At 39.7% G+C, this 16,684-nt stretch overlaps 1 protein-coding gene across 2 annotated transcripts in view; it reads left to right on the plus strand.

Annotated features, from left to right (window-relative positions):
• mrc2 (mannose receptor, C type 2) overlaps positions 1–11,923 on the plus strand; it is a 32,190-nt gene extending 20,267 nt beyond the window's left edge. Inside the window, exons 14-28 of one of the 2 annotated variants that reach the window (XM_058768999.1) lie at positions 121–208; positions 3,025–3,187; positions 3,313–3,476; positions 3,950–4,118; positions 4,322–4,464; positions 5,076–5,190; positions 5,457–5,614; positions 5,834–5,942; positions 6,037–6,275; positions 6,350–6,515; positions 7,341–7,490; positions 7,623–7,742; positions 7,837–8,016; positions 8,691–8,720; positions 8,845–11,923. In XM_058768999.1, the coding sequence (XP_058624982.1) occupies positions 121–208; positions 3,025–3,187; positions 3,313–3,476; positions 3,950–4,118; positions 4,322–4,464; positions 5,076–5,190; positions 5,457–5,614; positions 5,834–5,942; positions 6,037–6,275; positions 6,350–6,515; positions 7,341–7,490; positions 7,623–7,742; positions 7,837–8,016; positions 8,691–8,720; positions 8,845–9,065 (2,215 nt within the window). In that variant the 3' untranslated portion in view covers positions 9,066–11,923. The remainder of the gene's footprint in view (positions 1–120; positions 209–3,024; positions 3,188–3,312; positions 3,477–3,949; positions 4,119–4,321; positions 4,465–5,075; positions 5,191–5,456; positions 5,615–5,833; positions 5,943–6,036; positions 6,276–6,349; positions 6,516–7,340; positions 7,491–7,622; positions 7,743–7,836; positions 8,017–8,690; positions 8,721–8,844) is intronic. The other variant, XM_058769000.1, reaches the window with a different exon arrangement.
• Positions 11,924–16,684: the final 4,761 nt, after the last annotated feature.

Consider the following 16,684-nt stretch of genomic DNA (forward strand, 5'->3'; position numbering starts at 1 on the left):
TAGTCAGAATAGGTTAGAGGTTATGTTTGTTCGGTTTTATGTTTCAAATGCATCATGGATATCCTGTTAAAAGTATAGTAGTGTCTAACCGCTCTGCCTTCTGATTGGCTGTGTGGGCAGGGAGGCGGAGGATCATGAGCAGCACTGGCTGTGGATTGGAATTTCCCGCAGGAATAGTGACAGTTGGACATGGAGTGACGGATCAGCTGTGAGTTCTTAAAATACTGTTCATTTTTATTGTTTTTCATTGTACTAGACCAGTGTGCACAGTATGTGTATATACTTACTGTTCTAATAACACTGATGGATATTTTAATAATCATTAATGATAATTAATCATATCCAGTGGTGGAAATGGCCAGAATTCACTGGGGGGACTCTAGCTTGGAAAGGGGGCGGGGGTTAATAATGGTAATTTTAGATGACTTTTCAGATGTATTTAATTATAAAACACTTTATAATCTATAATAACATTTATTAACAACGTATTTAATATTTTCTCTAAACTTTCTTGTATATTTAGACAAGCACCTGCAATTCTGGCCAAATTAAAGATACGTTGTGTGTGAATTTGCACAAAATACTTTGCAAAAACGTTTGCAGTTAGTTTTTAATATTACATTCTTGAGAACTCTATGCTTACATTTCTTTTCAGGAGCACTAGTTCTCCTACTTAAAAAAAATTATAATAAATAAAAAATAGGAACAGACCTTCTGATCAATGACAGGAGGGTCATTCCTGGGATTCGGTAACATTTCAACTTGGAATATAAATGATTATATACATAAACTACATGTGATTCAACTTCTAAATACCCTGCATCATTAGGCACATATCAAACCTCCAAAAAATATTCATCATATTCAAAATATCATTTTCCCACCTCAGGCATTATAGACCTTTTATCAATTTGAGTTTTTTTCCAGCTTTTTTTTTTCTCAACCCCGTAACGGACAAAATGGGATTGGTTTAAAAAGGATTTTACACAGAAATCGTTATAAAAAAAACATCTACCTACTGCTCTTGTGTCCCTGATAACAATTTAATGATAACAAATGTAACATTTATCATAATTTTCACAATTTTATAGGACTGAAGCTAAAAATACACAAATTGTGTGTTTACAGTCTCTTTATTTTTGTAAAAAATATTTTTAATTTAAAATTTTGACTAAAACCACAATTTTATTGTTTTAGCCCTTAACATGTCAGATGGTAATCAGCAAGAAATAATTTTGTTCTTAATTGTCTTCCCTATATTTTTCTAAAAAATATTAATGTGACAAGGGGTGATGGGGTTGAAGACTGTAACACATTTGAAGGGATACATTGCCTTAAATTAAAATTTTTGGTTTTGTTTCTTTCTCATATTGTCCCCTTGTTTCTGGGTCAACATATCTGCATGGCCAACATTGTCTTTCTGCTGCAAATGTGGGCACAATTTCTGATGTATGATGCTTGTCAACGTTTAAGACAAATTCTATTTAAAACAAAAATATGAGTTGTCATGATTTTGGAGTATATATATTTACTGAAACCACGACTATTTTATATTTATATTATATTAAAATTATTAATAAATGAAGCAAATAACTCAACCCTGTCACACGTTTACAACCCTGTAACAATGAGAAATACATATATTTGTGACATTGTATATACTTATGAATTAAAATAAAATGTTGTAAAAGTAATAATTTTCCATCTTAATTTTATATGATGGGGTTGAGTTGTTAAGCTTGACAGTACCCTCCCTGAACAAAAATTATGATACTACTAACCATTTTCTGCACCACTATTAAAGAGACCTGAATAAAGTCACATATGAGTGGAGAATATATTATTTGAATATACTATTTACACTGTATATATTATTTACATCGTCTCTTCACTTTGTTTGTTACAATGAATGACAACAACTGCAGTCTGCCTTCACAGTCTGTGCTGTGAGGAGCAGCACGCGCAGCGATAGAGAAGCATTTCTATTGGCTGCAGTCTGCAGGTATTAAATGGCAAAAGACTGCATTGCGCAGCGAACCATAAACACAGCGCTACGTTTATATGCAGAACTGGGATCGCTTTCGTAGTTTTTGAATGGATAAAATATAGAAATCACTTTAATTTCCAAATAAACCTAACCAGTTGGAAATGAAACGCCGCCCCCCTCGAAATTCACTCCCCGGACTCCGTCCCCCTGCGTCCCCCCGCGTCCCCCCGCCCATTTCCAGCCCTGATTATATCCAGTATGATTTAAGAGGAACACATTTCTGAATGTTATCCATGGGGCTGTGGGCATATATAAGGCAAAAAAAGTTGGAAAACACTGTACTAGACATCTATGAGTAGAGTAGACTCCAAGGCCCCCATAATAATATTTTTGAAGACCCAAAACATATTTTAATCTATGGGAAGTCCTACTATAGTTAATATAGTTATAGTTACAGTATATATAAAAAAAAAAAAAAAACTATAATAATTGTAATTAAAATAATTACATTTCAGCATTCCAAAACTTGTTGGAGCTAAATATTCTTAAAAAATGTAATTAATTTATTAAAAATATTCAATATATTAAAAATCAAATATTTTAGAGCTTAGCATAACTGGTAAAATGTATATTCATTATAAAAATGCCTATTGAGTTTATTTTTATGACTTTTCCAGGTCTAGAACTATTAAAGTCAGGTTTTCCAAGACCATGAGAATCCTGGTTCTTCAAAGATAAAAACAGAGGTTTTTGAAGGGGTGAATCAAGATAAGAAAGATCATGACGACGTTTTTTAATGATAAAGTTTTTGAGGTTTTAATTTTAAATCATTTTAAGTAATCTTGAGGGCGCTTTGTAAGTATGCTGATGCCCCCTAGTGGTCCCTGGCCCCCTGGTAGAGAACCACTGCCATAAAAAACGTCACTACTAGCGCAAATATCACAGTAACATGGTATTGTTTTCTTTAACATTGTACCTAGATAGTAGCTTTTTTGTTAACGATTCTAACATGTAAAGTCTATTTTTTTCTCTTTCAGGTGTCCTATCAGAACTTTGGCAGGGGGAATTATGGGTCTGCTGAGTGTGGAGCAGCTAACATGGCTGACACCAACTGGCTGGTATCACACTGCGAGTCTGAGCTAGACTGGATCTGCAAAATCCCGAAAGGGAAGGTGGTAGAGGAACCTGAGAGCCATGAAGGTCTGTGGCAGTGCACTCTTAAGACTGTAATATTATCAAAAGAAAAAGCTTAACAAGTTTGTTTGTGGGCCGAGTATGATTTTGAATCTAAGTAATGTGACATTATTATACATTTGTGTGTGTAGACACCGGTTTAGAGTGGGTCGATTTTGAGGAAGCCCAGTATAAAATGTTTGAACATCACTCCACGTGGGACCAGGCTCAGAGGATCTGCTCCTGGTTCGACGCCTCCCTGGTCTCCATGCACTCTCCTAAAGAGAATCAGTTTTTGGTTAGCACTTTACGCAAGGTAAGCACACAACCAAACACTGTCCTCTAAGAGGTATGCTTATGACATTAAACTAACAGCGGTTAAAGGATCAGTTCACCCAAAAAGGTAAGGTACAAAGGTACAAAAGCTGTGGCGGTACCTTTTTAAAAGGCACACTTTTGTACCTTATTTACCCCTAAACTGTGCATATTAGTACCTAAAAGGTACATATTAATACCTCAAGGAAAAATATGTAAGGTACAAATTAGTACATTTTGAAAGGGTACAGGTACAGATTTTGTACCTTTTTCTCTGAGAGTTTATAAATATCATAAAAGCATCATTTTGTGTGTCACAGAAGAGAGAAAATAACATGAAGTTGGAAATGAAAAAGTAAACTCTCAATTTCATTTTGGGATGAATATTTTGCATAAAGATATTTATTTAAGGCTTAATGCTATATGAAATGTGTTTGCAATACTGACCAAGAATTGTGTGCTTACTGTGTCCAGATGTCCCGCAAAGATAATGACCTGTGGTGGATTGGCTTACACAGTTTTAAGAACGATGGGAGATTAAGGTGGTCTGATCATTCGGTGCTCAATTATGTGTCCTGGGGACTAGGACAGCCTCGACCAATCAGCAAAGAGCCCAAATGTGTCCAAATCTCCGCCTCAAAAGGTTTGGTCCTTTTTACACATATATAAAAACAGAAAATATGTCATCTTCACCTTGAATTTGACATGCTCCGGTTTTGACTGAACATTTTAAATAAACATAAGAAAGGAGTGCACAGATTTAATGTTCAGACTTTTTGAAGTTATTTTGTGGAATATGTGATTCAACAGCAGTGAGTTCAGTCAATTACTTTAATGTTCTCTCAGGTGACTGGTCAGATCAGAGGTGTCACGTCGATCTTCCATATGTGTGTAAGAGGGTGAATGTGACGGGTACCATCCCTCCCACACCCGCTCCTCCTCTCATACCTGCCGGCTGCCCCCAGGGCTGGAGTCCTTTTCTACACAAGGTGAAAATTAATTCCCACAGTCTGCTTTTATACATTACTACACTTGAAAGTCTGCACTGTAATTATTATTATTATTTTTTTTGTCGTTAGTTCAGTTTGCATTCAAATTTAGTTTTGCTCATTATTTGAACCATTTTGTATCATCTCTTTTTTTATATACTATATATAAACTTTATACTTTTTTTAAGAAATGAAAGATTACATTGGCTTAAATGCAATTGTTTGTCTTTCAAAACCTACCTAAGATAATTGTGAAACAGTCACACATTTCATTTTACTTTTGTAATGTGAAATATTTCTATGTGAAATGGGATATTCATTGAGAAATATTAGGTGGAACATGTTTCTGCCAGGAATTGATTAGGTCATGAAAATGTATCTATATTTGACAGATTTTTTGGAGGGGTTGTAAAAATCAGATTGCTTGGTAATGGCAGCCAAAAAGGAAAATTCTTCTTCTTGTGATGAAGCAAGATATTACATTTTGATTACATTTTTTTTTTTCATTTGGAATGTAAGAAAATAAAGATCTAACAAAAATGATCATATTGAAAATTACTTTCTTACAGAAATATTCATTTTCATTCTGTTTTTTCCTCTCATTCTAACAGTGTTATAAGGTGTTTGGAGAAGAGCTGTCGAGTCGTAGCACTTGGGAATCTGCCTCCAAGACGTGTCTGACACATAGAGGCACGCTAGTGACAGTGCCAAACCACAGAGTTCAGGGTAAATCAAACCCATATACACAGACATATACACACACACACACACAGAAGGGAAGCTAGGTTACATTAAATTGATAGTTCACGCACAAAAAAAAAAAAAAAAATGTGACAGTATAAGAATCATAGACAACTTTTATGAATATTGGGACTGACATGCTCCAATGTCTCTGGCATTTACAGCCCTCAATTCGTTTTTTGTTTCATTAATTTGTGTGAATGGAAACAAACTAAGCTCTGCATTTGATCTATTTCTTTCTCTCTCTTCAGCATTCCTTGTGACTCTGCTGCCCAACAGCAGTTTCCATGTGTGGGTGGGGCTCACTTCAGAATCACAGGCTCAGTTCAGGTGGTTTGAACCTGGGTTCCTTAGCTATACTAACTGGGCCCCTGGAGAACCAGTGGACAACAGACAAATGAAAAGCCCGGTATCTATCTATCTATCTGTCTGTCCGTCCGTCCATATCTATCTATCTGTCTTGTCTATCTGTCTGTTTATCTATCTATCTGTCTGTCTGTCTATCTATCTATCTATCTATCTATCTGTCTCTCTCTCTCTCTCTCTCTCTGTTTGTCCGTCTACATTATCTATAATTTCTAAATCCAGCCATCCACCCATCAATCTGAGTATATGTGTATCCCATTAGGGTAACTGCATAGTGCTTCTCCATGGTAGTCCTCCCCGGATGATGGGCATGTGGGCATCTCGCAGGTGTGATGCAGAGAAACATGGCTTCATCTGTATGAAGGATAAAGGTACAGGAATATCTTAAATTCACGTGCTCACACAAATATGCATTGTACTATATACCCTGAACTAATAAAATATCCTGTGCGCATGTGTTTCCAGACCCTGCCTTGCCCCCTGGTGTGGACCCCCTTCCCCCATTATTAGATGTCCCATTAGAATTTGATGGCGTGCAGTACCGGATCTTGCAGAAGCCTCTGGACTGGTACACAACTGTGCAGGTGTGTGAATCCGTTAACGGAACGCTGGCAGCGGTGCGGGATCCTCGGCAGCACGCCTACCTCACCCTCCTCGTCAGCACACTCCGCAAACCCACCTGGATCGGGCTACACAATGACGGGGTGAGACATCATGTGCGACTTGTCTCTTCCTCTGACATCTCAAGAGCTTCAGCAAAAGCTTCTTGTATTTCCAGGCTCGGAGCTACACGTGGTTGGGTGAAGAGGAGCTCACATTCACTGACTGGCGGGATGGAGAGCCTAATCAAATGTATGGATGTGGTCACATGACCATTGAAGGCCAGTGGAATGTGGCTGCTTGTAATACTAAATTAAATGCTGCCATCTGTGAAATTAACACGGGTAAGAAAGTGTTAAAGTATGCTTCTGAATACTTGGATACTACTAGTACTATTTATTTGCATTGAATTTCCAAATGAAGTTCAGTATGCATCCAAGGTTGACTCATTATTTGATTGGGACACAGATTTTCTATACTATTTGAAAAAGTGCTGGGCAACAATTAATTGCGATTAATCACATCCAAAATAAAAGTTTTTGTTTGTATAATATATGTGTGTGTACTGTGTATATTTATTATGTATATGTAGCGACACACACATACAGTGTATATTTTGAAAATGTTTACATGTAATTACATGCATATATTTATATTAATATAATTTATATTATATATTTAGTATATAAACAACATATGCACGTTTGTGTATTTATATATACATAATAAATATACACAGTACACACACATATATTATGTAAACAAAAACTTTTATTTTGGATGCGATTAATAACAGGCAATATTTAGCGTATACCAGATTTATTTTAAAATTATTTATATACTATTATAGCATTATTAAACATTATTATAACATTTCTAATTTTTATGTTTTTTTTAAGTTAAAATTTTTCATGTAATATTCATAGTTATATTTCAACTTAACTTACCAAAAATGAATTTTAATAGTTTTAGTTTACAACAACAGCAATGGTGTATATTATACACTACTGCTGTTATTGTAAACTAAAACATACAGTGCAGTATGCTAGTTTTCCATTTTAGATATAACCTGTGTGTATTTGGATCCGTCTGTGGGTGTTTGTTTGTTTTTTGCACAAATTTTGCAGGTGTGTTCTAACAGCCTTTTGCTTGTTGTGTTTTTGTGTCAGAGAGAACGATAGAACACAGGTGGATGTATCCGGGTTTTTGCCCACATCCTGTAGGTAATTGGTCCTGGGTTCCTTTCAGAAATCACTGCTACTCGTTCATCCTCCACGAGCTACAATTTAAACACGAGGCCATACGTATGTGTAACAAAGGTAATGTTTACACATGGGAAAAAAACAACAAAATCAGCACAGGAACATATTAAACACAATAATGTATTGTAATATGTAATAATGTATATATTACATACAATAACGTAAGTAATCTTGTTTTTCCTTTCTCAGTGGGAGCTAAGCTGTTGTCAATATTCGATGAAAACGAGAACAGTTTTGTATGGGAGCACATGCAGAGTTTTCAACAACAGGCCCACGGCGCTTGGCTTGGAATGATCTTTAACTCCAAAGGCAAGAGGCTTAATAAACAACACTTGTTTCCTTTATTGACCTGCAGTTTGGATCTCCTTTATCTAGACCTGTGTGTATGTGTTCGATTCCACAGAAGGCAGTCTGGAGTGGTCAGACAGTCAAGTAGTGGACTACAGTAACTGGGAGCAGCAGGACGCTAATCTGAGCATGCTGTCCGCCAACAGCTGCTTCTGGGTTCAGAGCAACACGGGCCTCTGGAGGCCTGGGTCCTGCAAAAACCGCACACATGGAGTCGTCTGTAAACGACCACGAGGTATGGAGCGTCACATACATACAGAAACATATCATATATATTTCCATATGCAACTGGGGTAAAACTACACAAACTAATTAATTTGATTAATTAATCAGTTTATATTTGCAAACATTCATTTTGCCATTAATTGTAATAATCCAGTGAGATTTTTGTTTGTACAAGCAGTCTGTGCTCCACACAGAGATCTGATCTGATCATCATCCAGTCTATCTGGAATGACATGAAGAAACAACAAACTGAGACAGACTAAATCCAGAAGAACTGTGGCAATGTCTCCAAAATGCTTCAAGAAACCTTAAAACCATTTTTTAGCTGGTGAAAATACTAGTGTTCTAATAATTTTGGCCACCACTAAAAGTGAATAGTAACAGTCCTACAGTCAAAAGGAATGAGTAAATAAAGTAAGTAAATAAATAATATTAAAATGACAGTTTTTCATAGAAGTCTCAAAGGCACTGCAATAAAAAGCACAGTATTGCTCCAAGGGTCAATAAGCAGGTGAAAAATGGCCATGGTCATGATGAGAAATGTACAAAAAGCCTTGACTAAGTTGACCTCAGGGAAAAAAGAATGAGATTGCATGACAGAAATCCTAATATAATTATAATATACAGTATAATAATTCACATTTTGAGCCCAATTTTCCTCTTTTTTTTTCTTTTCTTTTTCAGTAGGAGCCACAGCAGAGCCTGTAGTTCATTGTAAGTTCTATAAATCATTTTTTAACCTCAAATTTACCTAAAATATGTTGACGAAGTTGAAAAACATATTGAAGTTGTTTCGAATGTTTTGTTTGAATTTTTTTTTTTTTTGTCTTTCTTCCAGCCGAGGTCGACCATCTCCATGTATTGATTCAGGTCCTGGTTGCAGCCCTCGTTCTGATTGCTCTGGTGGTGGGAGGGATTTATCTGTATCGTAGGCGGCGCTTCGGCTCCATGGGCACCTATGAGAGCGCTCGGTACAGCCGCACTAACTCCGCCCCCTCCGAAGAAGCTGAAAAAAACATTCTCGTTTCAGACATGGAGTTAAACGAACAGGGCGAATAATGCTGGATATGTTTACACTGATTCGAAACACCTAGGAAAACAAATCTGCTACGGCAGCAACTGACTGAGAGAATTTACTTTTAAGGAAAAAAAAAAAAATGAGTTGCGGTTTTGTGTTTGTGTTTTTATTTTTTTTTCAGAGACACTGAGAGAGCTGTGTAGAGCGCAGCAGATGATCAACCGAAATCCACAGAGACAGAACTCTTTCACATCCATCTAAAGCATGTCAACCAATCACATTCCACCATCTCAGAGGAGCTGTTTGGATTGGCTAGTGTGGAAGATTATTTTTTTGTTTGTCTTTATCCGGTTATGGAAATCCAGTTTATATGCATATTTCTTCATGTCCTTTATGACATAGTTATTTTTTAGTGCCAAAAGGGAACAAAGTCCCCCCCAAAAAAATCACATTGAACTTCCAGACTATGAGAGCGCACAATCACACGAACTACAAGGTAACACCACAACAGTATTTTTTTGCAGACTGTGACTTTTGAAGTTATTTGTTGTGACTTTTTTGTTGCTGTTTTTTAAAATTTGTGCAGCTGAATTTGATGTTCTATGGGTCAGAATTCAGGTCCCCCATGGATCAATCTGAAAATGATAATCATAATAATTACACATCAGATCAAACGATGGTATGTTTGAAGTTCAGTGGTGCGGAATCAAAAAAAGGAGCTGCGGACAGAAATAGACAGATGAAAGTGCATGAGAATGAGCCTGTCACAAGCACCGCAGTATCTCTCTCTCTAATCACATGCTGGACACAGAGCTGCCCAACAGGAAGTCTGACCTCACTGTAACGGTTTGCTTGATCTCAGCCGGTACGATGGGCTCATGTAAAAGCTGAATCCAAACAGTACAGGGAATGAAACGTAAACTTTGTTCTTTTATCTCTACTTTGTCTCAGTCTTTTCAGCTCTTAACTTTTCCCCATTTTCTTGCCTTCCTTTTTTTCCTTCGGCTCTTGGCAAGGCCTCGAGGTGAAACAGTGCTGTGGCCAGCTGTGGAATGTCGAGTCAGCGAGTGGAGCAGATCTGGAACCAATCAGGACACAGAAGCGACGAGGGCAAGGCAGGAGAGAGAGAGAAAAGTGAAAGTTGAATGGGTTTTACAAAAAGGGTTAAGGGAGGAGAAGGAGACAGTAAGAGGTGGGACTTGCAAGAGAAAGGGACGTTAGGTGAGCAGGAGTTACGGGAAGCGCTGGCGACCGAAAGGGGAGTTATGTTACTGCTCTCTGCTGGATATTTGCACAAATAGCTTATCTAAGAGCGTTTTTAGTGCTGTGAATAGGTTGGCCAAAGAAATCAAGTCTAAATGTTGTTACAAATGGGTCCAGTTTCTATAGATCGCTGCCGTTACGTTCTTTATACATTTATTTCTCAAGGTTTTAAGGAATAATATGCGTTTTGTATATTGCCTTAAAGGAAAACTGAAAATTTGTTTAAAATTGACCTCCTCCTCAGGCCATCCAACAGATTTGGAGAAATTTAGCATTAAATGACTTGTTCACCAACGGATCCTCTGCAGTGAATGGGTGCCGTCAGAATGAGAGTCCAAACAGCTGATAAAAACATCACAATAATCCACACAACTCCTGTCCATCAATTAACATCATGTGAACAGAAAAAGCTGTGTGCTTGTAAGAAACAAGGAATTTTTTAAAGCAATATTATGGATAGAGTACTCATATTTGAAGTTAAAAACATCTTAATGATGAATTTGTTTCTTACAAACACAGTTTTTGGCTTCGCAAGAGGTAACTTGATGGACTGGAGTGGTGTGAATTACTATTATTGAGATGTTTTCATCAGCTGTTTGGACTCTCATTCTGACGGCACCCATTCACTGCAGAGGATCTGCTGATGAGCTAAACTGCTCAGTTAAAAGATAAATTTCTCCAAATCTGTTCTGATGAAGAAACAAACTCATTTTCAGCAAATTTTCATTTTTGGGTGAAAAGTAAGTAGTGCTTGCCAGTGCAAAACTCATCACAGTGATTACAGGGATTGTCGGCGGTTGCTAGGATGTTGCTATGTGGTTGCTAAGGTTTTTTAGTGCATTTCTATGCCGTTGCTTATGCTCAAAAGAGCTCAACTCCAAGTTCCTATGATAGTCTGATAGTTTTTAAGTGTAATATCTAGGCTTAAGAGTTTGTTCAGATCCCTAACCCTAAGTATGAGGGATAATATTAGTAATTCTTGTTTTAGCAAACACCACTAATAATCCGTAACCAGTGCTTCCATATATCCATACTAACTTTACTTGCAAGCCTTTGTTTTTAGAGAGCTAGGTGGCACCAGTTCAGCACTTATAGATTCTTCACTTTAAACTTTCTTGCTCACTGTTAAAACATCATTTTTGCTTAGCATTTCAGTTATGACAATAGATTTGTATGAAATGGCCTTTAATATCGTTTTAAGGAATGACACGACCATGCGGTTAATCTGAGCAGAAGTAAAGCGTAATATGCAGTATAACATCAGGCGGTTGTTTCTCAACTCTGAAATGAAATGTTTGACCTTATAGATTATATAAAGCATCAGATTATGTGATTTCACCACATACATAGCCTATGATATCACACTCAGCCATCAGGACATTTCACATGGTCATGCCGTAATGCAATAATCATTCTTAAGATTTGTGAAACGGTTTGTATGAGCGGTTCAGATTGAATTAGCCCTCAACAAATAGAGAATGGGAAACACTTTTTATGACTGAATGATTGAAAGAATGAATCATCTTCAGTCCCTGTGAAGACAATGACAAATGTTCATTTTTATGTTTGTTTGTTTTGAATATTTTGTTTTATGAAGTTGCTTTAAAAAATAATAAAGAATATGTTTGCTATGTGACTGCTAGAAAAAAAAACAAAAAAAAAAACAGTTTGTTTTGACAGTATCCAAAGACGCATTTCAGTGATTCTGAAAATCCTTAGAATGATCTTTTGAAACTTTACACATGAATGCTTGTGGAATGTGAATCTCCAAATCCATTTGAGCATTGCACTAAACAGAATGTGTCGCTAGGGGGCAGAGTTTGCTTTTAAATATTCTCATCAATAATGAAGGACGGGATGAAAATGCATCAGTGAGTTATCGTTTTTTGAAAAGAAATGAATACTTTTATTCAGGAAGGACGTATTCGATTTATCAAAACTGATAGTGATAGTGATAGTGATAGTTTCAATTCAAATACATGCTGCTCTTTTGAACTTTAAATTCAACAAGGAATCTTGGGGGGGAAAACAGAACAACTATGTCTCACATTGCCAATAATAATAAATGTTTCCTGAGCATCAAACATCAAAAAGAATGATTTCATTAAAAGAAGGATCATGTGACACTGAAGACTGGAGTAATGGTGCTGAAAATTCAGCTTTGCATCACAGGAATACATTACATTTTAAAATATATTCAAATAGAAAAAATACCCCAGTTATTTTAAATGGTAATAGCCTACTATTATATACATTTTAGTGCTGTCAATCGATTAAAAAATTGAATCGCGTTAATCACAGTCATGGACTGTGACATGGACAAATTTAAAATACTAGGATTTACCTGTAAATGTGTTGAAAAAGAAATGCATGACAAACTAGTTTAAAGAAACATAACCTTTCACACTTCCGCCAGGTATGAGACATAATCCTTATTATTCTTTTATCTTTATTCTTTTGTTTTAATTCAGCCATTATCAGCCTTTATACTGGCAATAAATCGTTTATCAAGCCACATCGCTTCAATCCCAGTATACATTTACCCAACTATTATCAAAAGTATTTCTAAATAAATACAACAAAACATTTCTTGCGACCTTACGTGAAGTATTATGACACAATGCATTATGAAGAAGAATTGGACCTGTTCTACAGCTGCATTAGAGCTAACATGCTACATAAAACAATTTATGAGATTAATAGTGCACTTTTACTCAGAACTCACTTCAAACCACCATCGAGTGTTTGTAATAACTTCCTTTTGCAATCACATGTGGAATTTGGTCGTTTACTGTTGTTAAAATATGCTATTTATAGCCTTTTATATCGCTGCACAAATTAGCATTTGAGATATACACATTCATCTCAAGAGAATCACATACAGACCATATCTATCGTAATCGTGTGTTTATTATCTTATATAATCTATAGTGGCTGTTGTCATGTTTATTTCTGCTGTGTAAAAGCCTTAACATGTGCTCTGCTGAAACTCATGTTGTTTGTGATGTTACAGCCGCCTCTCTGTTCTTAAGTTGCCATAGTTCACAAAACAAACATGTGTGTGCACTGTGCAGTGGTCGAATTGTAAAAAAAAAAAAAAAAACATTTTGGCAAATTGTGGCAAATTTTACACAATGATTACAAAATTGGACTCATTTTTTAAAAAGGTTTCTATTTAATGAAAAAATTAGCCTTATTAAATGAACTATTATTTATACGTATATATACTTCTGGGGCCTGAATAGAGGAATTTTGGTCAATATTGATAATTAAACATTTTGCTGAATGTGTTTTTGTGCTGGCACCTTGACTGGTTTAGGTCTGTCATGGATGAATAAATATGACAATAAAACCGCCAGTAGGTGACAGCAAGTCCCTGTTTTAATAAATGGCTTACTGAATCATTCATATCAAACGATTCCTTCAAAACGGCTGATTCAATAGGAACGAAATGTTGAGTTATGCATATAACTGCTGTTCCCAGAAGGAGGGAAACGAGGTACAACACATGACTATGGGATATCGCGCTCTTGCGCCATCTGCTGAAGACACCTCTAATCACGCCTGAAAGGCCAATGACGCATGATGACGTGGGCGGGGCTACCTGCCCACAGCATATAAATGCGGTCGCATGCGTCCTTCCCTTTGTTCAGTCCAGCTCTTCACCAAGCCTCCGACTGCGCGGGGCCCAGAGGTGTTGTACCTCGTTTCCCTCCTTCTGGGAACAGCAGTTATATGCATAACTCAACGTTCCCATTCAGTCGGTTCACTCGGTACAACACATGACTATGGGACATGTATACACGCCCCGCAAAGACGCCGAACTAAACGTAAGATAGAAGCACCGTCACATACCCCTCGCTTCCTACGGGAGCGACAGCCCCTGGCTTGAGACTGCTGCGGTGAGCACTGACCGAGCCACTGTTGCTGCAGTGACATCTAGCCGGTAAAAACGAACAAACGTGTGCGGGGACGCCCAGCTTGCGGCCGCACAAATGTCCTCCACAGACACGCCCCTAAACAGCGCCCATGACGCTGCTATGCCCCTAGTTGAGTGCGCGCGCACCCCCTCAGGCAGGGACAACCCTTTGCTTTTGTACGCTATCGCAATCGCCTCCACAATCCAGTGCAAGAGACGCTGCTTAGATAGCGGCTTCCCCCGAACCGGCCCCGCAAAACATATGAACAGTTGATCAGCGGAACGCACTGCCCGCGTCTGCTCAATGTATCTGCGTAGAGCCCGCACGGGGCATAAGGCATGAAGCTTCCTGTCTTCCTCTGAGTCAATCGAGAGGTTTGATAAAGCAGGCAGCTCAAATGAGAGCGCGCTATATGCCCCGGACAAGACTTTAGGCGTATACGCTGCGTTCGGGCGCAACACCACTCTCGACCCATCTAGCGCAAACTGGACGCAGGTCGGGTGTACCGACAGTGCGTGCAGGTCGCCCACACGCTTTGCTGATGCCAGGGCCAGCAGCAAAGCTGTTTTATACGACAACATCCTAAGGTCCAAGGCCTCTAATGGCTCAAAAGGAGGCTCACACATGGCCTCCAGAACCAGCACCAGGTCCCATGACGGCACCATCGATTTCGTTACGGGCTTTAACCGTCTCGCTCCTTTAAGAAAACGAACGGCAAGTGGGTGCCCTCATGACATGCAGAGATGGCCGCCAGATAAACCTTCAGTGTGGAATGGGCGCGACCGTCCTCCATCAACTCTTGCAAAAAAGTCAAAATCCCCGCAATCGGGCACCGATACGGTGACAACGCTTTCCGCCCGCACCATTCTTCGAATATGCGCCATTTAAAGGCATAAAGCCCCCTCGTGGACGGCGCCCTTGCGCTCTGAATTGTGGCTACTACATCCGCAGGGAGCCCTGCTGCCATCAGCCTCTCCCTTTCAGCGGGTAAGCCCACAGTGACCACAGTTCCGGCCGAGGATGCCGAATCTGCCCCCCTGCCTGGGACAGCAGATCGTTGCACAGAGGAAGACACCACGGCGTCCCCGACAGCAACGCTATAATGCCCGCGTACCATGTCTTCGCTGGCCAGCACGGGGCCACCAGAATTAGTGACAGACCCTCCTGACGCACCCGGTCCAGGGTGGGCTGTATCAGGTCCACTGGTGGAAAAGCATACAGCAAGGTCTGGGGCCATGCATACGACAGAGCGTCCACGATCTGCTGTGGGGCGATCCCGTCTGTGATTGAAAAAAACAGCGGGCAGTGTGTGTTCTCTGCCGATGCATAAAGATCCACCTCGGCTCTGCCAAAGCGATCCCAGATCTGCGCCACTATCCGCGGGTGCAAGCGCCACTATCCGCGGGTGCAAGCGCCACTCCCTGGCCCGTGGGCCGCCTCTGGACAGCATGTCTGCCCCGCCATTCAGACGGCCCGGAACATGCACTGCCCTGAGTGACGCTAAAAATTCGCTGCTCCACGTCAGGAGCTTCCACGCGAGTTGTAACAGTGGAAGAGAGCGAGTGCCCCCTTGTCTGTTTATATACGACACCACCGTCGTGTTGTCTGTCTTGACTAACACATGTCTGCCCTGCAAACGCTGGGCAAAATGTTCCAGAGCTAGAAAAACAGCTCGCAATTCCAAATAATTTATGTGCCGTTGTGTCAGCGTCGCTGACCACTCCCCTCTTACAGAGTTCCCTTGGCACAGCGCTCCCCATCCATGTAGTGATGCATCTGTCGACACTACTATACGTGACGTAACCCTGCCCAGGGGAACCCCTTCTGACAACAGAGCGGGGTTTTCCCACGGAATCAGAGCTCGAACGCACAATGGCGTAATCATCACTTGTCTGTTCAAATGCCGCACGGCGTGCAGCCCCATGCGCAGCGCCCATCTCTGGACCGCACGCATAAAGAGGAGACCCAGTCGAACGACCGCTATCATTGAGGCCATGAGCCCCAGCAGTCTCAGTACCAAGTGAAAACGAACCCACTTGCCCAGCTGAAACTGAGCCAGACAGCTGCGAAAACCCTTGGCCCTCCGTGCTGACAGCATAGCTGTGTTCCGTACGGAATCTATCTCTAAACCGAGATACGAAATCCGCTGACTCGGAACTAGGGCGCTCTTCTCGAGATTTATCAAGAATCCCAGAGCCCGTAGATGTGAAACAAGCACTTGCGTCTGTGACGCCGCCTGCTCTCTGCTGTCCGCGGCCAGGAGTAGGTCGTCTAAATAGGCGAACACTCTTATGCCCCGACGCCGTAACGGGGCCAACGCTGCCTCTGCGCACTTCGTAAAAATACGTGGCGCTAGGGATAGGCCAAACGGAAGGACTTGAAACTCGTATGCAGTCCCCTCGAAGGAGAACCTCAGAAATTTTCTGTGCCTCGGGTGGATTGTTATATGAAAATAGGCATCGGTCAGGTCCACTGAC

This window comes from Onychostoma macrolepis, chromosome 03, assembly GCF_012432095.1.
Source record: "Onychostoma macrolepis isolate SWU-2019 chromosome 03, ASM1243209v1, whole genome shotgun sequence".
Taxonomy (NCBI): domain Eukaryota; kingdom Metazoa; phylum Chordata; class Actinopteri; order Cypriniformes; family Cyprinidae; genus Onychostoma; species Onychostoma macrolepis.